Source organism: Diadema antillarum, unplaced genomic scaffold (genome assembly GCF_040938485.1).
Source record: "Diadema antillarum isolate AM-2024a unplaced genomic scaffold, OU_Dant_1.0 seq00000364_RagTag, whole genome shotgun sequence".
Taxonomy (NCBI): Eukaryota; Metazoa; Echinodermata; class Echinoidea; order Diadematoida; family Diadematidae; genus Diadema; species Diadema antillarum.
The window spans coordinates 430,340-455,855 of NW_027271365.1; the positions used below are offsets into that span (position 1 = coordinate 430,340).

The 25,516-nt window shown below is 39.1% G+C and overlaps 1 protein-coding gene across 1 annotated transcript in view; it reads right to left on the bottom strand.

Annotated features, from left to right (window-relative positions):
* Positions 1-25,516, bottom strand: part of LOC139731167 (protein sidekick-2-like) — a 57,709-nt gene that overhangs the window by 3,474 nt on the left and 28,719 nt on the right. Inside the window, exons 2-4 of the mRNA XM_071642048.1 lie at positions 8,488-8,757; positions 7,598-7,678; positions 920-1,126 (exon numbers count right to left, since the gene is read on the bottom strand). Coding sequence (XP_071498149.1) covers positions 920-1,126; positions 7,598-7,678; positions 8,488-8,757 — 558 coding nt within the window. The remainder of the gene's footprint in view (positions 1-919; positions 1,127-7,597; positions 7,679-8,487; positions 8,758-25,516) is intronic.

Sequence of the window (25,516 nt, forward strand, 5' to 3'; positions counted from 1 at the left end):
GTGGGGCTGGATTCACGAGTAGGTCTAGGCCTATAAAGCAGGCAAGTCGCCGTAGTATTAGTACAGACACGCAATGGTGGTGGGGCTATCGTGAAATAGGCCCCACCGCAGTGCGCGTGCACCGTACCCGTGCGTTTATAGCTAGCAAGGGTTGGTCCTCCTTGGGTTTAGGGTTAGGTAGGGTTGTATTTATGGTTAAATTGGCCGTTAAATTAGTCGAGGGCCATATTATAAAGTCATTTTCGCCGCATTCACGAGTATTCACTGTGGAAGGCAGCCCCACCGCCGTGCTTACCTACCGAGATGAACGCCACACGGTGGGGCTGAAACAGGCGAGTCGCCGTAGTATTACACTATTTTTTAGTACAGACACGCAGTGGTGGGGCCTATTTCACGAGTTTGCCGAAAATAATGGATATCCAAGCGTACCACAGTTGTAGTCTGTATTATTGGCAGTATTAAATCCGATACAGTTCATGAAATATTCTTTTGTCTAAAGGCTTAGCCAATGACAATAGTGCAGCGCAGCACCTGCTATGCGCTCGCTAGCTCGCTCCCCCGCCAGCGCTAGCCAGTGCAGCCGCCGGCCGCGCCGGCCGGCTGTCGCTGCGCTGCGCTAGCATAGCCTTGCCAGCTCGCTGGCTACGGCTAGACTGGTCGTGAACGACTCCGTTCTTAGACGTCATCACAATTTAGAGGTGATAGTGCGCCGCATGCGGTGAAAGTATAGCAAGTTTTCCAAAACTGAGGAAATTGCATCCATTATGCTAACAAATATAGAACAAAATTCAGAACAGTAAAAAAACCCGCACAACCATAGAATTACTTAGAATTTAACATTTAATATTATTACATCATTGAGAAAAAAATGCCTAAACCATTTTATTAGGTCTTTAAGTTGACAAGCCCCAGATGCTACCTTGAACAGTGAGCGTGATGGCGGGGCTGATCTGGGTCTGTCCGTAGTCGCTGTTGACGGCCTTGCAGGTGTACGTGCCCTGGTCCGACTCGTTGGTCGCCAGGATGACGAGGCGCTGGTCGGACGTGGTGAAGCGGTGGTTCTCCTGCCCCTCCACTATATCGATGCCGTTGTACTGCCACGTGATGGTAGGGGTGGGGTAACTGTCTGCAGTGGCGAGAAAGTTGTAACAAAGAAATAATGTTAAACTGTAACACCTAAAAGTATGACTAGGAGTACCTGGTATTACATACTGTAAAGCTGTCATTTGACTAGGAATACCTGGTATCACATACTGTAAAGCTGTCATTTGACTAGGAATACCTGGTATCACGTACTGTAAAGCTGTCATTTGACTAGGAATACCTGGTATCACGTACTGTAAAGCTGTCATTTTTGCATACAGATACTTTTGTTAATGAGGTCACAGACATATTTGCGAGATGTTGCTTTTGTGATCTGACACCGTGACTTTCATTAGTGCACTAATGCCTGACTATTTGCAATATATTCAACTGTTGTTAATTTGGTGGACCAGGAGCGAATCGCAAAATTCACAAAATCAAATTCTCGCAAATATAACAGCTTTTACAGTAGATTCAGGGGCGACTTTATTCTTTTTATGTGTGATGGAGACCATGCATTTCACAAACAATATCACAAAGACAAACATGAATGAAATTAGAGTTACTTTGTTAAAGGCACTCAATCGTGGTGAGTGGTTTGTGCGGCACGGAGACGAACGCAACAAGCTGCCTCCCCCATTCTGTATCAAATGTAGTGACCCCCGAATGAGAATAGCACTGGCTCAATGGGTCAGCGAACAACACGCTAGACTACAAGAGCTCTGTGCTACAAATCTCCTAACCCAAAATGGCTGTCCGAGCGAGCCACTAGAGCTTCCGAATGGATGCACACTCTCAGTGCGCATGCGCATGAAGAGAGGCCAAAAGAGCCACGCGTCTTCTGGCCTCTCTCCTCCAATCACCGCAGCTCGCGGTCACACTGTTTGTGTATGATGGGTACACACACATACACGTGTCTCAGTGGCAGCATTGTCCCACATGTTTTAATATGGATATTCTATAGCACCGAGTCTGGCATTGCGCTATTGCATGCACAAACTTCGGTCGTTCGGAGTTTACGTACCATAAGGGATGACGATCGGCTGCCTTTAAAGATGATATAAAGTTTTGATACCTCAAAAGTTTCCCTGAGTTTCCTTGTCTTAGTTTGTGTTTCAGGTTAAAGTACCTTTCATATAACTAACACTGTGAGACTTTCTCGCCCCAAAGTGCTCTCATGTCTTAGTAATCATGCAATAATGGTTTCGTACCAGAGCAGAGCAGGCTCTGAAAAATTTGAATGAGCCGTTAGTTTGACTCGACGCGGTACCACGATAATCAATGTACACGTATTGTACGAAACCATTATTGCATGATTACTAAGACATGAGAGCACTTTGGGGCGAGTAAGGCTCACAGTGTTAGTTATATGAAAGGTACTTTAACCTGAAACACAAGCTAAGACCAGGAAACTCAGGGAAACTTTTGAGGTACCAAAACTTTATGTTATCTTTTAATACAAATTGCTATTCCCAGCTTTTAAAAGCACAGAGAGTGGTTCTGATTTTTCCCTGAAGCTATTCCCACACTTCTTAACTACAAACAGCGACTGTTCGCAGTTAGTAATGGCAAAGATTTACTAGTTGTACACGTAATCAAAAGAAATAGCAATCCACTGGTTATTGAATAAAAAATAAAAAATAAATGACTTTGCTCATATCAACCATTGATACACTGGGCTCAAATTTCAAATACACAGTACAAATATGACATACAGTTTCGGAGAAACATAAAACGGATGTGCTGGATATGGTATAAACTATGAAATTCTGCAGCCTAGTATATCTATAATTCTTTATCTGCCTATCATCTTTCCTTTGGTAACGTAAAGAGAGCAAGCTCTTAAATATGAAGATTTAAAAAAGTGGCATTCATATAAACATGTATGGAGCCATGTATACCAGCAGCATCAGACATATAAAGAGGGTGGTATTTTTATAGTCAACAATACAAGGCTCAGTTTGCAGACTACTTGACTTTCAAAGAGCCATAAGTCTGCTGTCATTTGTCTTCCATGTTATATGGCCATTTTTAAAGCTTTGTTGCCTTTATCTGAATTTGATGAGTTTTCTTCCTTTTTTATGATACACTCTCCATTAAACAGTTATTATATTCATATACACTGTACACACTTTAATAACATCCAAAAGCCGATTAGAAAGAGGTTATTTGCATTTGATTTATGGATTATTCAAACAGTATATTTACTCAGCATGGAACTTGACGAATGTGCACGTCAACACGCAGACATTCCATTGGTTGACCTATAGGTATTCAAAAATCTGTCTAGCTATTACATATTGCTCAACTTTTGTTTTAACACACCCTGTGCCATGTTGCATTGCACAGGTGCTGTGTACTGCAAAAGTGGTGCTTTTGCAAAGTTCGGTCATCAAGGCTTTGCAATGACTTCACAAAGAAAGGGAACCAGTTGAAAGAATATATATTTACTGACAATGTTACCATGGCAACAGTTGGAACATACTACTTTTCTTCAGTTGTAATGTGCAGCAGCAAGGTGTACAATTGTATGTGTGGTTGCTCCTAATAAATACTGTTACACTGTGGTGTAATGATCAGGGAGTGGCTACATGCCAACAGGCTACATGTACCTTGTGAATTGGAACCATCTTTGTAGTTGAAACAGTCAATTCATGGCATACTATGGTGCACTCCCGTTATAACGCAATGCTCTGGACCGGCAGTTTTCTTTCGTTATAACCGAACAAATACAATATATAACGAAAACAAGGAAACCACATACATATATCATATTCTGTTTGCTGAATACTCATCATACACTGGAAAGCTATGTGAAATGTGATAGGATAACTGTATCACAATAATAAATGCAAGTTCCCCTCAGAAACTGTGGAGTGAACACACAGTGGTGTGAAGCGTTCACCCATGCAGAGACGCTATAAATGCTTGTCCCGCTATGTATTTTTGAAAGCAATTCGTATTTCGTTATAATGGAGCATATTTCTTTTGTTTTTCTTTGTCTGTGGCGCTCGGAAAAGACTTTGTTGTAACGGAAATTTCGCTATAACCGTGTTCGTTATAAGCGAATTTTTTACCATAGACTTTAATGGTGATAATTTTGGGACCAGAAGATTTGCTTCGTTATAACGAAATTTCGTTATAACCGTGTTCGTTATAACGGGAGTGCACTATACTGTAATTCCATATGATGGCAATATTTCAATGTGTGATATCATGAAGTGCCGTTGCGTCATTGCATTATCAGTGTAGAATAAGGGCACACTGAGAATCCACTCTATATTTGGACAGTTAATACTACTATGTATTTTTTGCTCTGCAAATAACACTTTGATTTCTCACTTGTATTGACAATGCAAATTAAATGCCAATATGCACAATTATGGCTGACTACTGTAACTGTGAACTAGAAATTAGAAACTAGAAATTACTTTGTATAACAACACTGTACATCCAAAATATTTCATACGGGGTGTGTATATGTGTGGATGTATTATCCTCTCTATCAGCATTTTGACATCTGCCTAGTATTGATGCTTACTCTCAAATCCTTCCATACAAGACAGCATTATTCAGCCCCATATTCCTTTAGAGTATGTAAGACCTTAGTCAAATATGTATGCCTTATAAATTTCATCATCCACATCATACAGACATTGTTGAATGTAGATGCTGAGTAGTGGCCACTTTATCACTTCATTGCCAAACTTTGAACGACCCTAAGTCCTAAAATTCAATGCACACTTTGATTATTTTGAATGGTGGGGGAGGGGGGGGGGGGGGGGGGAGGGGAGGATGAAGAGAAAGATAGACAAAAAGCACAAATATCTGAATCATAGAATAAAGTATGTTGTTTGCTTGAATGTGGAGATACACCTTTGGGGTGCAAAGTTCAAAAAACGGAGCACACCACAATAGCACCCGCAGACCATAAAGTATGACGTAGAGATAGACTCTTTTGTTTGCTCTCAGTCTGACAGTACACAAAAGGTGAATGTTTATGATTTGATATTGAAAAGCTCTGTTTCTGAGAAGATATGAATTAAATCAAGCGCTGAAAATTGGGGGCAACTATTGTCTATTCTTCCCCATAACAAAAAAAAAAGAAAAGAAAAAAAGAGGAAGTCATATTCTATTCACCATAGATACATAACTATACTCTGTGTAGCCCTACCAGTGACTCCATGAGAGTTCACTGTCATCACTCTTTACACCACGCACGCATACACTTGTACAAGTTATAGACACACACGTACAGTAATAGGCACAATAAAGAACTTTTATGACTTTGTTGTCTTCCAAATGGGAAAACAGAGAATTCTGTAAACACCATAAATTTCAAGAATTGGGACTTGTTAGGCAATTTCATAGGTGGTTGAACTCGCGATCGAGGACCACACTGACAGAATAAGACAGAAGTATTGTCCCTGTTCAATAGAAAAGTTAGCAATCTCCACATTTTTAGACTATGGACAACATATTTGTGTGTCACCTGAAGCAATATTTTCTTGAGTTGTGGATTTTATGAGTACTGGTTGACTCGCGAAATTTGGCAAAATGAACGGTGTACAGAGATTCGATTCATCTTGATACACAAGCAAGGCAGAGCTCCATGTACATATGTCACACGTAACGAAGGTTCTAAATTAGACTCTTGCCAGTCATTCTGAAGAGCATATCTCACCTTGCAGTGACTTGTGTGACTCGAAAAACAAAAATTATGGCTCAAATTCTAAACAAGAAGGCAACTCTACGGCGGCAAGAGAAGCCTCCATATAAGATTATAATCTATTTGATCAGAAGTTGCGGAAACGTTGCCACAACGTCTCCAGTACTAGGTCGTCAATGGGTCTCCACAAAGTCGCAAAGACATCTCCGAGACCTCGTAAATAAAATTAGTCTCCGTGACCAGCTGCAGACTAGAAAGAGTACGTGAAAAAATCGAACATGTTTGATTCTCTCGCTACTATCTAAAGACTCGGCTACATTCCTTGGGAGATGTCTCTGTGACTTGGGAAACTCGTGTCGCCACCAGGTCGCCAACTAGTCCCAAGCGCAATGAGATACCCACTTTGATATTATATGCCAGCTATTATTCTCACAGGGAATCTGAACATCTGTATTGCAGGATTAAGTCCGCATGTTCTACAGTTAAAAGCATAACTACCAGCATAATGCTGAAAAACAAGGGGAAAAAAATCACGCTGAAAAAAAAAATCTTAATTAACTGAAATACTAATATATCCGTGAAAAAAAAACAAACAACAACAACAACAAAACAGGATATGCTGTAGAGTTCTGTATTGGAAAGGCATTATCTAATCTGTTTAACATGCATCTTTCAGCATATCCGGAATCACCACACCTGTAACACAAGGGCGGTTACGGCATGATTTTAATCCTTCAACATCAGCACTCTAGTATTTTGGTGTGCATGGTTAGACATTACCCACAGAGCATTCTGTAGGTAGAGGACTGGTATAGCATGATTAAAGGGTTGGTATAGTTTCACTTGAGATGGGACTTCAGGTTTTTAAAGGACAAGTTCACCTTCATAGACATGTGGGTTGAGTGAATGCAGCAATATTAGTACAACACAACAGTGAGAGTTTGAGCAAAATCGGACAATCCGTTCAAAAGTTATGAATTTTTGAAGTTTCTGCTAAGTCACGGCTGGATGAAAAGACTACTATAGCTTGTGATATCACCCGAGTACAACGATATAAAGAAAGAATAAAGAAAATTCAACATATTTCCATTTTTCTCCCATAACAAAAGAACACTCGACTTCTCTATTTCAGAAGGCAGGGGGAATAATATTACCCTTAACATACGTCAGTAACAAGTCGAAGAACTGTGTACTTTATTCAAAAAGTAAAGTTTTGTGAAATTCTCTTTTCATTTTCCTTATATAGTTGTATGCATGTGACATCATACACTGTAGTAGTCTTCTCTTCCAGCAGTGACTGCGCAGATACTTAAAATATTTGTAACTTTTGAACGGATTGTCCAATTTTGCTCAAACTTTCACTGATGTGTTCTACTAATATTGCTGCATTCTCTCAATCCTTATGTATATGAAGGTGGACTTGTCCTTTAACATTTGCAGATGATGAGTTTTTGAGACAATGAGAAACCCCTAATGAAATACAATGTATGAAGGAGCATATAATTCTAAGAGGAATTCAAAGTTTATTTGATGAAATTTGGTTTTGAAATGGCCAAGTATCTAAAACAAAGCGATCCTAAAAAAGGTGGGACTCACCTTTTATTTGGATCGCTTTGTTTTACTTAGTTTTTGGATACCTAAGCGATTTCAAAACCGATTTTCGACGAAACTTTGAATTCCTCTCAAAATTGTATGCTCTTTAACATTACATGTAGTGGTTTCTAAGTATCTCTCAAAAAGTTAAAAGCTGAATGCGAGGCTACGATTGTGTGAAAGTATTTGATACGTGTGAAAGTGTTCCAGAGTCGTAAAACATTCTAAGGGATTGGAGAGGGACATTCTTACCATAAGTGGGGCAGGTCAGTGTGGCAGCTTCTCCCGCTGTTACTGTAATCGTTTGTGGTGACCCTCCGTAATCTTCAAAATCTAAAATGACAGAGAATAGAAGATGCACCTTGTTTAATATTACTGAGATGATAAGGCATAAGTGCAATGCAGGGCTTTAACAATACAATTGTATCAGGTGATTTGTAAGACCTTACTACAAATGCCCTAATTAAAGTAAATGAGATAGAAATTTTGAAAGGAAATAACTCGATTCTGTGTAACATACCGACTTGCATGAATTCCCTCATATTCTTGAGACATCAAATAGACCAGCAAAACCAAATCAAAAGAACAACAGAAATGTTCAATGCTGGATGAATGTTTCTTTCTCCACAAACTATATCAGTACAGATACATGTATTAGCACAAGAATCAAGCTCGAGTACATTTTCCCATGACTTTTTTCATCATGCTTCTAAAAAACACTGATAAATATGCTGTTCCTTTACGTCGATGTGGGGCAATTTGTCAATCAATTGCAAAGTGACCACACAGTTAATTTTTCATTACATGTGTCCCTAGTTATTTGTGTATTTCCCAAATGGATAAAAATGAGAATATACATATAGAGGGAAACCTCGTTCCAACAAGCTGCTTAGGATTACTGAAATGTCCTTGTTCGTTAAATTAGAGAAAAACAAAAGAATATAAAAAGGAATTGTCATTTCATAAACAAAAGTGCCACTGTACTATATACTGAGTTGATTTCAAGCATATTTTACAAAATACCTTATTAATCACCACCCCACCCCCCATCCCCCATTCATCAAGCTGAAAAACAAACTAACAAGTTAAAGGAAAGAGTTGGAAATATTACAGTTTGAAGAAAAACACCTGTCCCCACTCACATGAAACGTGAATCTCGGCCCCCCTGCTCAGCACACTGCCGACCAGGTTCTGGGCAACGCAGCGGTACATGCCCACGTCGTCCTTGGAGATGCGGCTGAAGACATAGGTGTGCTGGTCGGTGCCGACGTTGCCGATGGCGGTGCCGTTGATCTGCCAGCGGTAGTTGATGGGCGCCGTGCCGGTGGCCTGGCAGGAGAGTGTCTTGCGGTTGGAGTTGACCACGGTGTCACCTTGGGGGTTGCTGATGAAGAACGGTGCATCTTGGGCACCTAGTATTGGTAAAGAAAATGAAAACAAAAATGGTCATGTCATTTTCTTGCACATACTTTTCTATCTATCTTTATATCACCAGCACTGAACATGTATTTTATGAATTTTAAATACATTAAAGAAATATTTGGCAGTGCACACATACAGTGCATTAAAAGTTGGAGTGGGCACCACTAGCATCAGTACCCCATGACATTTTCCATCAATCATACACCTTGTGATGGTAGAAGTACAGATGGAATCCCCGACACTGGACATGCTTTCTTGACAAGACGAAATTATTCCCAAATTGGTTTGGCATTTCATGAACCTATTTTCCATGTTCTTTGAGCGTGGCTTACCAAGAACCAGGAGTGCAACCAACCTGCAATTTAATATCCATCACATCTGTTCCAATGTCTAATATCAAAAGACAAAACAAGCTAATCAAAAAAAAGAAGCCTACGTACAGTATTTGAAATTCAAAGAACAAACTCTGTATACATTAGCAACATTTCAGCACTGACATTTAAGACGTAAAGGTCGCACATCATGTGATACATACACACACTCACATCTCTCTCTATTCCCTCCTACATAAAAGGCAGAGAAGGAAAGATACAGCACGCTATGGAAACAGATGCCCAGGAGTGAAAATAAAACAAAAACATCATCACCATCATCATCATCACCACCACCACTAGCTCCTTTCTCCCATGGGGCTGGTAAAAAAGACACGTGTAATTACGTCCATCTTGCTCCAATTTATCGGGTCATTTCATCTCCCATCAAGTGTTACAAGGTAATTAAAACTTCATCGTATCCATAATCCTAGCTGCTCCTGTACCGAGAAATGGGTCCCTGTTCAATCTGGCGCGCCGGGTGCTTCGAGATAGCAAGAGTGGAGTGTTCAGAATTTCAACCCTTTTTCTGCCAAGAGCTTCGGACACTGCATACAATGCTATGGGATTTTCTGTGTCAATCAGCACTCTAAGCACACAGTGGGTTAAACATTCTTTGCAAAATCAAAAATGAATAATACTTATACGAAAAAAAAAATAGACAATTCAAAAAAATCAACTTGAAAATGAATGATTACATTTTGAAACTAGTGCACTCTTCATGCATACCATCACGGCTAAAACTTGTATGCTTTCTCACTGCTCAGTCCTGAAGAGAAGACAACTTAGGTATGTGCAGATTATCAACGCGAATTTACATTGGCACACACCAGGGAAGGGAAATATTGATATTGGGTAATTTCAAATCAGGATGCATGACACTTCAGTGGCACAGTGGGTTCAGATGAGGGAATTAAAGTAAACATGCCGCAAGGTATACTGCGGCTGAATCATTAATAGACTGAATACACTGTATTTGGCTGATCAAAGGTTAAGTCTGCTCAGTTGAAATCATTGTTTGATATTGCAATTGTCAGCTCATTTTAAAAATGATTCTTCCTCCTTTCTATCTCCTTCTCCTTCTTTCTTTCCTTCTAATCTCCTTTACTATCCCTTCTACCTTCTCTTTAATTTTTTTCTCTTTGTTATTTATCTCTTTTCTTTCTTTCCTTCCCATCTTATTTACTATCCCTTTTACTTTCTCTTTGAGTTTCCTTCTCTTTCTTATTTATCTCTTCTTTTTCTTCCTGCTCTTTCTTTCACATCTTGTTTCCTTTACTCTTCTTGATTTTGTTTCTCTTCCTTTTGGGGGGATAGGGGACAATATCATACCACTCATCTTTCTCTTTTGCCCTGAAAACTGCTACAAACTATGTCCTAAAATTGCTTCAAACTGCACCCTGAAATTCTGTTTCTATTTGGGTGATGGGGGTATACACACAAATGGGAGGTAAAGATACACCCCCTTTTCAGACGCATGCCATTTATACCAAAACTCAGTAACGAAACGACATATAAAGAATCATCATATAGCCGACAGACCGTTCAGACACTAAATTTGACCGTTCTGGGAAACGTCGTATAGATGTGCAGTTTCCCACTGCGCATGCTCTTATAGTCATGAGTGACAGCTGTGGGGTCACCTTTGGTGCGCCCTCCCATTAAGCCCCGCCCAGTTATACCGTTCTATGGTCACCATACGTTCAGACGCACACGGAATGCTGATTCGTTATCGAGTTCTAGTTCGAAACGATGCTCTGACCGTCGTTTCGCTATTCGTCGTTTCGTTATATGTCGTTTCGCTAGTCAGCGTTCTGACGTACAAATTCATTGTTTTGCGTCTGAATGCCCTGAATGTTACACTCATGTGAATGTGATTAATAGTTTTTAGATGCAGTTTTTAGCTCTAGCCTTTTTATCACTCTAGCAGACTTATCCAGTATTCATTTGCCGCGCATGATATAACTTATTCTATCACAGTGTTTGACCTCACATGGGGAAGAAATCATTCTCTTGCAGCTGCATAAAACATCACTGCCTCTCGTTTCCTTCTGAACCTGTTCGAGGAGGAAAAGACTCAACCCTGGAACCCATAAGTACCATCAGGACTGCAACAAATGCCACATAATGAACACTTGTCATATGGGGTTAAGTCGTTACATGAGCCTCATAGAATAGTCCCTTGTCTGGGTTTGTATCATAATAAAATGATCTGCTAGCTAGGCCTATTAAACAAAAACAAAAAAGTAATAAGCCCACTAAATCAGACACAAGTCATCCAGATCTACTTCCTTCTACAGCAGGGGGAATCAGAGAAAAAGAAAGAAAAAGAATGTTGTGTTCAGTTCGATATCAATAGGGAAATGGTACCAAGTGATCAAGCAAGAACACAAATGGCAAGCTGAAATAAAAACTCATTAGAGGGTAAATGCTCTTTTTTTCCCCTATGAAAGTAGAAGAGAGTCAACATACTTTTCAGGAAAAGCTTTCAGTTTTGATCAGTTTTTCTTTTTTTCAACAAGACTAATGGCATCATGTTCTCTGTGCCAAGGAGCCTAGACTTCAGTTTAAAGAGCACCTGCAGTGGCAAGCATTTTGAGAGAAATTGTACAAGTTCGTAAAAAATAAAAGCAAAACAAAACATACGAAATATGTCCCTCTGTTTATTAGCAGCCCCCCTCACCAACGCACACATTTTCAATGAACATTCTTGTGATATTGCAACAAAATGTGAAGAATGTTTAAAGGTTTATCACTTGCATTATACTTTTTATTAAGTTTCACAGCAATGCCTGAATGTTTAAATGGATACTCCTAGTAAAACTAGAAGTGTTCCTGGCTATCTCAAATACCATGCGCCTCTTTGGCTGCGTTTATATAACTTGAGAGAGAGAGTCACATTTCAAGATGCATTTGGAATGGTGTTTGCGAATGTGGATTGAAACGTGATTCTCAGGGTGCAGCGTTTATCTATACCCATCATGGAATCACTAGATTTGAGTGCAGTCACTGCACAGCTGCTATGTGCAGTTCGACCCAAGAAGCAGAGGTCAACTGAGGTCTGTGTTGTAACCCGCAGTTCATATACAGCATGGAAGGTGACCTTGGCAGCTTGGAGATATAAATGCGTTTCAAAACAGCATTGCCCTTATCTACTCTCAGAAAGGCGATCTTTGAATGGCATTTCAAATCGCCGTTTCTAAACACATTTGAAAACACGGTTGCGAATACATTACCCGAAAATGCCTCAAAGGCATTTAGGTTCGTGATTCTGCTTCAACAAATTTGTAGATATTATATTTTTTAGATCTCAATAGAATCCCATTTTCTTTGCTCATTTTTCCACGAATGAAATTTGAGATAAATGCACGTTTTATCTCTGGTGACCCTCTCTACCATGGGTGCTGGCAGAGAGAGGAAAAAAAACAAAAACAAAAACCCAAGTATAGGAAAGACCCACCATCAAAGTCATGTGAGATAGGATCCTCAAAAGAAGATGAGCGTACAGCCATGCATAGGCATGGAAGCAACTTCTGGTTAAGTCATTGAACGTAGCCGGGATTAAAAGCGAGCGGGAGTGGCACACTCGATAATCAGCAACGACGCCCGAGGAGAGCTGCGCCAGATGCAGCAACACGGCAGCCCCCTTCACAGCAGATTTGCCCCGCGCTTTGATTAACCGGGCCTGATGTACCTGATGAACTAATTGCTATCCCAGTGCACTATGGAAGTCCGTGAACATCAGCACATCACCTGGTTTGCATCTTCACTTTCTCCTTTACACAGTCTATGAATGAACACCCTGTGGGTTTGCAAGTGACGGATGCGCTTGGAAGTTGAAATTGGGCAATGGTGGAACAGCTGTATACAGTGACCTCAAGGAAAATTACTGTACCTGTTCAGTATGTCTCAATGACTCTAATAAAAACTAGCACTAGCATTGTATCTAAGATGTTCCATCAAACTCCAATTACCTTCTTCTGCTGAAGGACAGTTAAAAGAGGTGTGTCCAATAAGAACAATACACCAAGGCAACATTTCATCCAAACTGGTGAAAAAAAAACAACAACCCAGTATCAATGCAGTATTTTAAAAAAAAAGTATACCAAAGAAATTGTTTTGTGTGGTCATAAGAATCTGTGAAAGTGAGCACATCAAATTTCCGATAGCTATCTTGGTTGATCTATACTTTCTGCAATGTACATTTGATAAGAACTGTTTTGTGATGCAAATACAAATTGTAGTTTTACAAGGCTAGAATAATAACCAATTTATTTATGAAGCATCACCACCACAGCAGTGTTCATAGCAGCTATAAAGCTACAATTGTAATACACAGCGATAATAGTTGTACACACTATGCGTAATATGCACCAAGAAGAGAACGCTTCAACTCACAACCTCATAAAACTTGTAATTTTAGTCACGCGTATTTCCCTCATCAACCAGGCTAATTTACATCAAATATCAACTTACCTAAGCCTTATAAATTGTCCAGAGGCATCCACTATTGGCTCCCTGTCAAGCATACAAGCATGATGTACATACGCTTTTGACAATATTATCACACACTTTGCCACAAGACAATATCTGGGCCACCATTTTGTGTCTATTAAGAGCAGTTTTCAGACACTATAGGCCTAATTCATACATGCAGGCTTTGCATACGTGCAAATGCCGTTTATCTCCTTTGTCTTGCCAGACATTTCTTAGCAAGTCTTTTGTATGTCCACAAATTTTGCATCATCAATGTCATAAAGACAGCAACACTGTATGTGGTGTACATATGCCTTTTATGTGCACAGGTACAAGCTTGTACATGGCTGCCCTTGATTTTGAAAGAGAGAGAGAGAGAGTGAGTGCCTCCATCACATGCTTTCTTTCAGGTATCAAATTTCCCTCTCTGATGCGGCCATCCGCAACTTTGCTCAAGCTTTCTGTATGCGTGGCCACATGCTTTGAATTGGCACCCGTCAATACTGAGCTTGGGTAGGAAGGCCGTCGCTAATTATTAACACTTTGGACTGCGGAGTGTATTATAACTCACACGGGTCAAAGTCGATAACACATGCAGACGTACATTAGACACTTTGCTTATGTGTATACAAAAATTCATGAATGGACACGTGGTAATCAATCAAAGGTTTGATTTTTTTTTTCTCTTTTTTTTTTTTTGGGGGGGGGGATGCATACATGTACCAATGGAGCACTGAGCTAAGTGCTTTTGCTCACTGCAGTAGAGAGCTTTCAACAGCAAGTGTTGTACCGTATCAAGTCTGGAACAGTATGAAGAGGAAAAGGACAGCACTTGCATTACAATAAAATCTCGTAAAATTTCGGAGTCTGCTTTTACGACATATTCACCAGAAGACACTGAAAGCAGAAACGATGATGTATGTACAGTACCACTTTCACTGGCACATGTGCACTGCGTCGTATCCTTGGTAACAGCACACACTATTGAAAGCAAGATGGCGCAATTTCACTGACTGTGAATTGTTGCTCGTATGTCACATCCATCACATGTAAACACACATACATGGACACATACATACACTGATACAGTGTACATGCACACAAACAAATACACCTACAGTGCAACACATGCACACAATGTACTTGAACGTCTTCATGATGTGGAAGTGTTTACACATTCACATGATGTCATATCATCAAAAAATACATAAATAAATAAAGCAGTTTAGTTGATATGCTTTATACTTGATAATCACTATAGTCTAGAAATGAATAGGCCTACATGTACCTCGAGGAGTTAACAGTCAGTGAAATTAAACTTTGTCTTTGGTGACTGAGCACTACAGGGTAAAAAAGAACAATTGCAAAAAACAAAAGCAAAAAACCTCTTATAGAGCAAAACAAATTCACATATCTGTGTGTACATGTATAGGCCCATGTATCTCCCAATGGGGTTTACATATTCCAGACTGGTTTGAGAAATTGCAGGTGGGCCTATGTAAAATATTATCAATTCATGAAATGTACACCTACACATAAGACACATATACACTATAGTAAGTTTAGAATCCCAATTACCCCCCCCCCCCCTTTTTTTTTCCAGGGCGTGGGAAAAAAATTAATGTCATTGCTGGAGACACCCTTCCAATGAGAGGTTTATTGCTTTCACCTAAAATACAGCGTCAGATTGTACCTGACGCACAGCGGAGGCCATGCATGCATTGCTGCTACATTAACCTCAACGATACCAATGCACCTTAGCTGTACATGTTCCCCAGCGATATTTTATGGGATTAAAAACAAAACAAAATGCAAAAACAAGGCAGCAGAGGGATGGAGCTACCGCATTCCTTTTTAGCAGCCCTCGCTTGATGAGCTGTGACACTGTCAGGACCAGCCTGTAATTTCAATTTACATGTCATACTTGCCTGCAAGTCGCCCCGCATTCCCCCTAAAAAAGTTCAGGGCGCAATTAACCTTCCTCCAAGACTGGGCAACTTTAATATTACTCATAATCTGTGAAAGAAGAAACAACTCGAGTCTAAAAGGGCCAGATGTTTGGTATCTTCTTTTTTTTTTTGGGGGGGGGGAGGAAGAAATGTCCCCAAACATAAATCAGAAATGTTCATGTGCATTTTGATTTCGCGAATTTTGCAAAAGGCAAGATTTGTGAAATCAAAATGCACGCAAATATTCCTGTCTGGTCAGATTTATAATGCATGGCATGCCAGTGGCAATTCACAAAAATTTCATGCTGCAAAAAGGCTGTCTACTCCATTTCGAGAAAATTTCATGCCGCGAATATTTCTTGCTTTACAGTACTCCTACAATGAATGGCAAGAGTTACCAGATTGAAGGTCATACGTGAGTACTTCAGTTTGTTTGTTTGTGTTGTGATCTGCCTTCATAAACTAAGTGTGAGAAGACTCAAGTCATGTCTTGTGAACCATGCCCTAGAAGAGTGATGCTGCCTCTGACCTTTTTCCTAAAACAACATTTTATGCATCCTCTGACAATGGTATTAATGGATGCATTGTGTACAATGAAGGCCTATGAATTCAAATTTTGTCACATATTTGTTTATAATAAATCAGTGATGATGGAATAGTTTCTGAAACTTCATGGCATACAAAATCATGGCACATGTAAATTAAGAATCACTCATTGTTCATACACAGTTACAGGATATAGGCCTACACATTACTACGAAAAGGGGATAAGTGTCAGTGTATGAATGTATGGGGTTGCTCCATTTTATAATGCTCTACAGATCATTACAGCCTACAGGGACAATTTTGATGCATGTTTTCACAGGACATTTATATAAGATTGCTTTACATCAGTTGCCTCCATGAATTATTACATCATTTTACCATGAAATGTTTAATTCTCAATGAAACTGTGGTTATTCCACATTATAAAAGAAAAAATCCAGCTCAACTGGTCTAATGATATATTTATGACTATAGTACAGTGTACATGTACTGGACTCACGACTACATCTTGTCATAATGTTAGATTTTAGACAGCTGTGTATATGTCTGTAAAGTCACTTAATAAGAATTCCACCCTTGAATTAGTTTATATAGCATACATGTTTCTAGGACGCATTATATGATACAGTGTTAAATACATGATTGATTTTCAACCCTTTTCTGTTTTTGTTTTTGTGTTACCTGATGGAAAAACCAAGATGTAATATATTCTGTGGCAGTAGCATGCCACATTTAATCTCCTACCAAATTCTCCATCTTTCCATGAACCACAGGGATCTGCAAATGCAATTTTGGTGTCCGTATCCAACACGGGGAACTTACCATACTCTCGAGTCAAATGTGGCAAACAGTTTTGAGCTGCGAGAACTTCCTATGTGCAGGACAAGAAAACTTTACAGTCTTTAGTTGATTAACAGCAGTAACCCTTCGCATTTAAAGTTTTCGCCGCTTACTTCTTGAAAGAGAAGACGGAAACTGGCCTCGGAATGCCATGAACAAGTGTACTACAGTCAACCAGTCCACATCTCATAATGAGGAATGGAGTAGGCTACCCTGCGTGTGTGTTCTTGCTTCCTTTGTGTATTCAGGTTGCCCTGAAATTGCTTCGGAAGAGTATAACATGATTACTTTTCTCATGTTCCATGACTTCATCTTTTGGATTTACTTTTATTCTATATAATTAAATGAATGAAGAGACAAAAATAACATGTACAGTTAGTGCATGTATATGTACCCATGCACATTCATAAAAATGTTGTGTGTGTATTATAAATTGTACATGCTGGAATTTTCACATCGACACGGATGTGTGTGTGCATGTACACATATTATGTATAGTGTCTATGCATATGTATGTATGTAACTTGAAGTACATAATAGTCTTTAATACCATTCAAGATTGATGCATCCCTTTTCTCAAATCAGCCAAAACCACACAATGGAAATGCCTCTAACAGTACCAGAACCTTATTTCAATGTGGAAAAGAGGTTGCTCATCCCCCATATCCTGCAATATGTCACAACGGTTATTTCAGCCAACAAAGACAACAAAAACAGACCACAAAATAATGAGGATAATAGAAATTTTTTTTTAAAAAGCTATAGTAATCAAAACCACCACTTCCTCTCCTTCAGCAATGCAGTTTATTTACTGCTGCATGGGTCAATGAATCTTTGCAATTCCTCTGGCGTGAAATCCTTCCCAAGACAAAAGAACCATATGCAATGCCAAAAGATGACAAACACCCCTCAAAAAAAGAAGCAAAGATCTAAACGTTCACAAACAAAAGAAAAACTAAACATAAGGAAGTAATACGTTTTCGGCACAGACAGCACAAACAAAAGAACCAAACAGAATTTTATACTTCAAGCAAAGCATTAGGCACTATTTACTACATGTATGTCAAGTGGAAAGTTGAAGTACAGTACCAAGCCGATGCAAACTTAAGGTGTGGGCACTGATACCTGTACGCACTGATACTTTCCTGTTGATAGAGCTCTACAGAGTCTGTACATAGCCGGGTTAAAGCCTACAAGGTAAACTTTTATATTTTCATGGGTATTTTTATATACAAACTGTACTGCTGAAGTCCAAAAAACAAACAAACCGTAAGTGTTTCATGACCGCTAGGCTTATCCAATATACATTCTGTATACCACCATTCACTAAAATCTTGAAATTCCAAAGATTAAGTATTAGTTTTATTGTTTTTTGTCAGTTAGTTTGTTGTTGCTGTTGTTGTTTTTTACTTCTAATCAGTGTTTTTTCACAGAAAACTACTGATACCACTCAAATAAATTGGATGTGTTTTATGAATCTGTGCTGAAACAAATTACAATTTGTCTGAATTTGAAAGCAAACATATATCTGTCCTCTGAAGTATGCATATTTCATGAAGAAATATACCTTCTTGTAATATTAACCACAGCACACAGGTTCCACAAACCTTAACATTTCTTATTTGTTTGTTGTTGGGGCTTTTTTCTGATAAATATTTCAAATACTATGGTGCAACTAAAGGTCCATTTCATTTGCAGGGGTGCTACAAAAATCTAACCTTTTAGAGAAAACAGTGAACTCATTGTATTCTGGGAACTTTGGAGGTGGAGGGAACTACAATAGCTAGTAGCTCTGTCCTCTCCACAAAGGAATTCTTGCCCAAATCCTGCCAAAGCCGGCACTTGGCAAACTTTGGCCTCAGAGATTGCGGCACTGTGGTTTCTCCCCAGAGTCCCGTTGCCATGGCAACGGAGATTGGCAACCACTGCTGCTGGACTGTCGTAGATCCACTTGTAGCCCACAACCCAACCCCCTTCTCCACCCTCTCCCTTCTTCTTTCCCCATCTCTCCCTCTCTTTTTCTTTCTCCCTAAATCTCTCTATACGTTTTATTGTAGAGTCTACCTAGGCATGATTCCAAAATATTTTGATAATCCTCCCAAAGTATGATTGAACTGAGGACGAGCCATTAGGAACAAAGGTCACAACAAGGTCACTCAATGAGTCCAACAGCCATGACTCATTGCCATTTTCCAACAACTGGTTTTTAACTAGCATTATGAAAGCCATCTCTCTTTCTTTCTTTCTTTTTTTAATGAGGGGGGGGGGGGTCCTCTGCCTATCTCTCATGGAGGGCGTCAGCAACAACCACAATACATCATCAGTCATCACACAACACATGGAGCTTTCAAGGGTCTGTGGCCGTTTTCACACCAATCGAGAAACGTAATTGTAATGCTGAATTGTAAACACAATTGCAATTACGAATTGAATTACTTTCACACAGCCATTTCGCTCCATAATTCTGGTGAAACACGATTCGGAAACACCTCTGGACTGTCATTTCAAACACAATTGGGAATTACGATTCAAATCACCCTCCATGATTCCAGTTTGCATTCACACGGCATGAATGCTTAATTTCAAATTTGATTCCAGTGATATGTCATTACAATCGTGTTTCAAATTAAGCACTCTAGGTATGTGTGAAAGCAAGGTGTATGATCTACAGCCTGGTGGGCTTATTTGCTTGAATTAAAGAAATAGTTTGTGGTACACATGCATATTTTTTCCATTTCCAACGTTCAAAGCAAGAAAAGATTGCACGTTCACATTAGTGAAACAGCTCAAGAAGGAATGCTGTACCAACTGCACTCTATTTCTTAAAAGAAAGTTTAAATAAGCTGTCAACTTTTTTGATGCTCTGGATGTGCAAGAAACTATTCACAAACTTTGGTTTTTAAAACGATCATAGAAATACCTATAGATGTATTTCTTCATAGAAGAATGCTGCATTTCCATAACTTACTTCAGAGCACACTGATCAAAACTAGCATAAATAAAATATATTAAACACAACCGAACAACTTCGTCTTATACAATCGTACAATGTATATCGAGAATGAACAAGGACTGTAGGAGAGCAGGACCATCTCTAACGATCGAAATCTCCTAAAATCGTGACTCAAGAGTTTCCCCTGTTCACAAATCCACCTGTTTAGGACCATGCTGAGCACTGTGTCTAATTAATCTGAGAGCACACAGGGGGACTGATCAGTAATATTGCATAACATGATGAAAGGGGTAACAGTTGAGGTGCTGAGGTAAGCCAAGGCACTCATCTAGTCACCACCATGATCAGTCAATAGTACATATGGAATGTACCCTACACATATTGTGGAAGCACCTACTTTTGTACATAACACTCAATGTAACAGATGTACATGCAGACCTGCAAGATGGCACCTGCCTGATTCAATGCACAACAAGGCAGAGACATGCTCTTGGTCTCAAATTTAAGATCCATTTATTTCAAATATACAGATAAAAATAAAACCTTTACAGCATGTTCTGTTACACTGATAAATTAACTCATAGACATGCATGAGAGGGCATGACATTGAAAACTGAGAATACAAAAGAAAATGAAAGTTTACGGCCACTTTAAATGGCACTTAATTAAAAGAAATGGTCTAATAAGTTGGTGTTCCAAGGGAAAATGAAAAAAGAAATACAAATGGAGTTTACTATCATTTGGTCACGTACAGCCATGATCCAATTTATCACTCATTAAATATCAATGCTGCATGGCACTTCTGCATTTTTGATCACGTTTTCTTCACCACAAGACATTTCATATTCAACAAGACAGAGATTGATAAAACAGACAATGCTATGAACACCATGAACAATGAGCGTGTTTCTACTGAGAGCACCTCACATCCCTGGCATCGCCACGAATTTTGTCCAACGCAGCACCTCGTATTTTACGACCACTCGAGCTGTTTCTACTGAGCGATAAAATACAAGGTGATGCAAAGGTGACGTGCAAATGCGGCGATTCCGGAAGTCAGGTATTTTTAAGTCACAGATTGGGTCACGCGCGCACTGCCTGACAATACAAATTGAAATACATTTGTACTAAGTAACACGGTGTAAAATCAAAGTAAGTGATGAGGGCTTTCTAGTATAAATGCAATAAGTTAGGCTGTTAATCATGCGAACAATAGACAATGAATGCCACAATTCACACGTAACGTAACGTATAGGGCCTATAACACGTACACGAGCGAGTTGGTACAAACAAAGCATGATGCGAACACGGTCGCTGTGTGTACACACGTATTTTGTACACATGTGTCGAAGGAGTGTGTGCGATGAACCAATTGAAAAGCGCGGGGAAAAATTCTAGACGTCCGATACACCACGAATTTCGCTACCCGGTGTGTTTCTACTGAGAATCGTCCTTCGCGTCACCACGCATCGACCACCTCAATAGGTGGACGACGGAGCACCTCGCATCATCCAACATCGGCCACTACCCGATCTGTTTCTACTGAGGAAAAATTCGAGGTGTCACCACGCATCGGCCGGTATTGGCCGGCATCGGCCGGTATCACCACACATCGGCTGGCATCACCTCAAATTTTCGTCGCTCAGTAGAAACACGCTCAAAGTCTGCAATGCAGGGCAGGGAAAAATGGTTGAATGGTAAAGTTCTTGTACGTAGGTGGCATCATAAAAAAGAACCCACACTGTACATATTTGTACTTTGAGAGGATATTGCTGTCAGTTAGTATTGGTTTAAGAAAGAAAAAATAGAATTTGACAGATTTTCTAAAGGCCTGAATCTGTGATTATTCTGTCATACAACATAAAGAGAAGCTGGTTATTAGTCTAGTCCTGAAAACTTTTCTATCAACACAACTTGTGAAGATGGTTTATTTACTACTGGATGATCTGAATGCCCTATCGGTTTGCTATTTCCTTTTAGTCAACTGTGAATAAACTGCATACATGATATGCACAAAAAATGTTGTCATAAATCTCTGTAAAGTATATGTATCAGTGTAGGGTAAAACTGTATGATTCCTTTATGAATCACCATGTTTGCAGTTTGCCCCTCCAGCAAACTTCTACAGTGTCTTTTTTTTTCCACACTGAGTATAAAGTCTAACTCCTATCAAGACACAATGCATACATGGATGTCTAATAATATTCTCCATTACATGAAGAAATATGAATCAGTTAATTGCTAATTAATCCTTCCATCCATCTACAATAATGCAAACACACCCATAACTGCACATGTTGCATACATTCATACATAGGAGACCTACAATTGTACACACAAATGTGCATAAATACTAATTTTAAAAATGGATAATACTTGATAAATGAACCAGCCAATTTATAGCAAAGAAAAGAAAGGGCATGTAATATTCATTTTGTTGGTCTGCCACTACTACACATGGCTTTAAACAAATAAAACTTTATGACCATATTTCCTGTATGATTCGGGAAGTAAACAATGACTTTTCCACGGTCCACCCCCCCCCCCCCCCAAAAAAAAAACAGAAGAAAGTAATAATAATTATACACAGATTTTTTTTTTTAAACCTAAAATCTGTTTGGAAGCAATTTCAGGAAATTGACTGGGGTTGCACATACGATGCACATTGCAACATTCTCAGAATTGAATAAAAATGTAGGGTGCACAGCAAGAATTGGGCTTACTAGAGATTATGCAAAAGTGGAATTAAATGCCACACTGGAAGCTACCACCTGCCCATGAGCTACAGCATGCAGGGATGATCATATTTCCCTGCCTTTTGCAGGCTATCATCTTGACTATAGCTAATGAATATTCTGGAAAAAGATTGACAGTTGAGTTGAGAGGTTACAACGGAAATCATATGATAAACATATTGTATATTTGTGCAAATGTGAGTTAACTTTAATAAACTATATGACAAGGCAAACATGCTGTACCAAAGATTTTAATCCCATCCCCAATGATTAGTTATCATTCCTTTTATGTTGTACATATTTCAGTAAATTGTATTATGATAGACTTTGTTGTAATACTCTAGGGGTAGAAGTAATACTGTATCTGCCATGTAATTTGTGAATTGGGACTTGCGAAAGACATTTTTGTGAGTGGTTAAATTTGGGATAGAGAATCATAGCATAGGAGTGCAAAATAAACCTCTTAACAGGACAAAAATTCTATGATTTCCCACCTTGGCAAGGGATATTACACAGGGCATGGCATTATGGGTAGCAATACTTTCACAAGATATCGATTCCACAAGTATCATATATGTAACTCGTAAAAATTCCACAAAAATAAAAACACAGCAAAATTATAAAACATATTTCATCATGTCAGGATATTTTTTGTGTTTTTGTTTTTAACTATACATCATTTCCTGTACTACAAACCATCACAGCTTTTCATCTAAATCAGTCATACACAAATGCACACACACACACACACATACATACATACCAAAAAAAGAAAAAACAAAAACAAAAACAAGAACTATAGCCACACTGTGCAACCTAACACCTGTATTCTTCGTTTTCTTCAAGAGCAAAAAAACCTGTCACAAACACAAAATATATTAGTCATGGAATGTCTAGCTACAATCCATTCATTTCAAGAGAAAAGTGTCTGAATTTGGTGAGAACAAGAATATCTCTCATATTTCCTTTGCAATTTGCACAAACAACCATAATACCTCTGGTGAAGGTTGGAAACATGTACAGTCTGTAGCAGTAACTGACTCTCACTATCAAAGGAGAGGAAAAAAACTCAGAGTGCCGCCAATTCAAATCCAGAGCATACTACAAAGCTTAAGATGGATTAGATTAATGTTATCATAATCCCTCTCCCTGCCATGGGAACACATGAAGAGATACAAATAGCAACAGATTCAGTTAATCTCCGTGACCCCATTGATTGCGTACACGGAATCATCCCTGTTTAATTAGTTGTACTGCAAATTAAGTCCCTCTGAATGTATAAGCAGACTGGACAAAACAATTCTCATGACTGTAACCATCAATCATAAAGTCTCTACAAGTGTATTTTGCTTTCTCTCTCCATCTCTTTTTCATTCAGTAGGCTTATCTCTTTCTCTCTTTCTATTCTTATCATGTAATGGTGCTAAAGATATCTTTTGAATATTCTATATATGGAAAAAGAGGTGATAATATATATCCACATTTATCAAGTGACTTTCAAACCCTTCAAGGAACCCTTTAAGATTGGCAAAGAATTTATTTGTAGATTTGTTTCAGTGTATTTCATGCGCAGCTGCTAATCAAGTCTATATCTTTGGTTTCGTTTAAAATCATGTCTAGCTGTGCATAGTTTATTACCCCATTGGGGACGAGCTGATTTTGCTATAACACACATTTCCAAAAAAACACCAGCATGAGTATACTCGAGACTAGTCTTCAATGAGTTGAATGTTCTACGATCATTGAGTCCATCTTTGCTCCCTAAAGAATCATGCCATGCATGCCCTATAAAAGAAAATGCTATTGATGCCGATATCAGGACCCAAAATGTAAAATGTAGCAGGTAATGTTTGGCACACAAAGCAAGTGAGTCAGTGTCCTCATCATTTTGTTTGTTTTGTTTGTTTGTTTGTTTGTTTCACTTGCGTTTCAGTTTTCCTGCACATGAAATTAATACCATCTCAGCCAGTCTTGACCAGTATACATTGTTGTATCACATGCGCTCAACGCATATCATGAAAACTTGACTCACTGCCATTTACAATCTAATGCAAAAATCTGAGATTGGGATTGATTTACAGTAGAGCGAGGTGGCAGTGGCTGGTCTTGTTGCTTCACTTGGCCACACCATACTGAAATAGGAGTAAGAAGCAGTCCCTTATCGTAATTCATATTCTGTGCGCAGTGAAAGAATGCATTGTGACATTGATATGCTGCAAATGCATCACCACAGTGTACGTTTGCTAGCTCTCGCTTTGCTAATGTCGACACTTGATCATGGGATTAGTGTGAGGGAGAAGAATGAGAACCTACAGTATGAGTGCTTTCATACTGATAATAAAAAAAAGTTGTTTGTAATCACGTTTCCAAAGCATTCCCCCCCCCCCCCATTTCACATGGTAAGAGTTACACGGTATTCATTGTAGACACTGAAATGAAATAAACCTTCTTCCCAACTGATGACTTTAAAGCACATCCCATTCAACAGCAGTATCACAAACTTTTATGTCATGACCCGTCAATTAATTATGCACCACTCTATGCTTGCACGCCAGAGTTCATTCCAATATGCAGGCACCACAGCTAAAACAATCATGATCTACATTCAGGCTGAGCTACAATGCAAAGCTTTCAATGTTATACCATCACACTGCAATACCAGTTGCTAGTGACAGTCAAAACTTAATTCACAGACAGATGTGTGAGCTCTGCAAGGCAAAATAGCTACAATAAACAGGAAAGAGAAAACCCAAGGGCCAGCTTTGGCAGAGGGTGATCCGACCATCTTCCATTGAAAAGAGTGCAACCAATTATCAGCCGCACAGGAGCAATGAATTACAGTCAGTTAGTCAAAATCTCCCTCTGTATGCCTTTGAAGT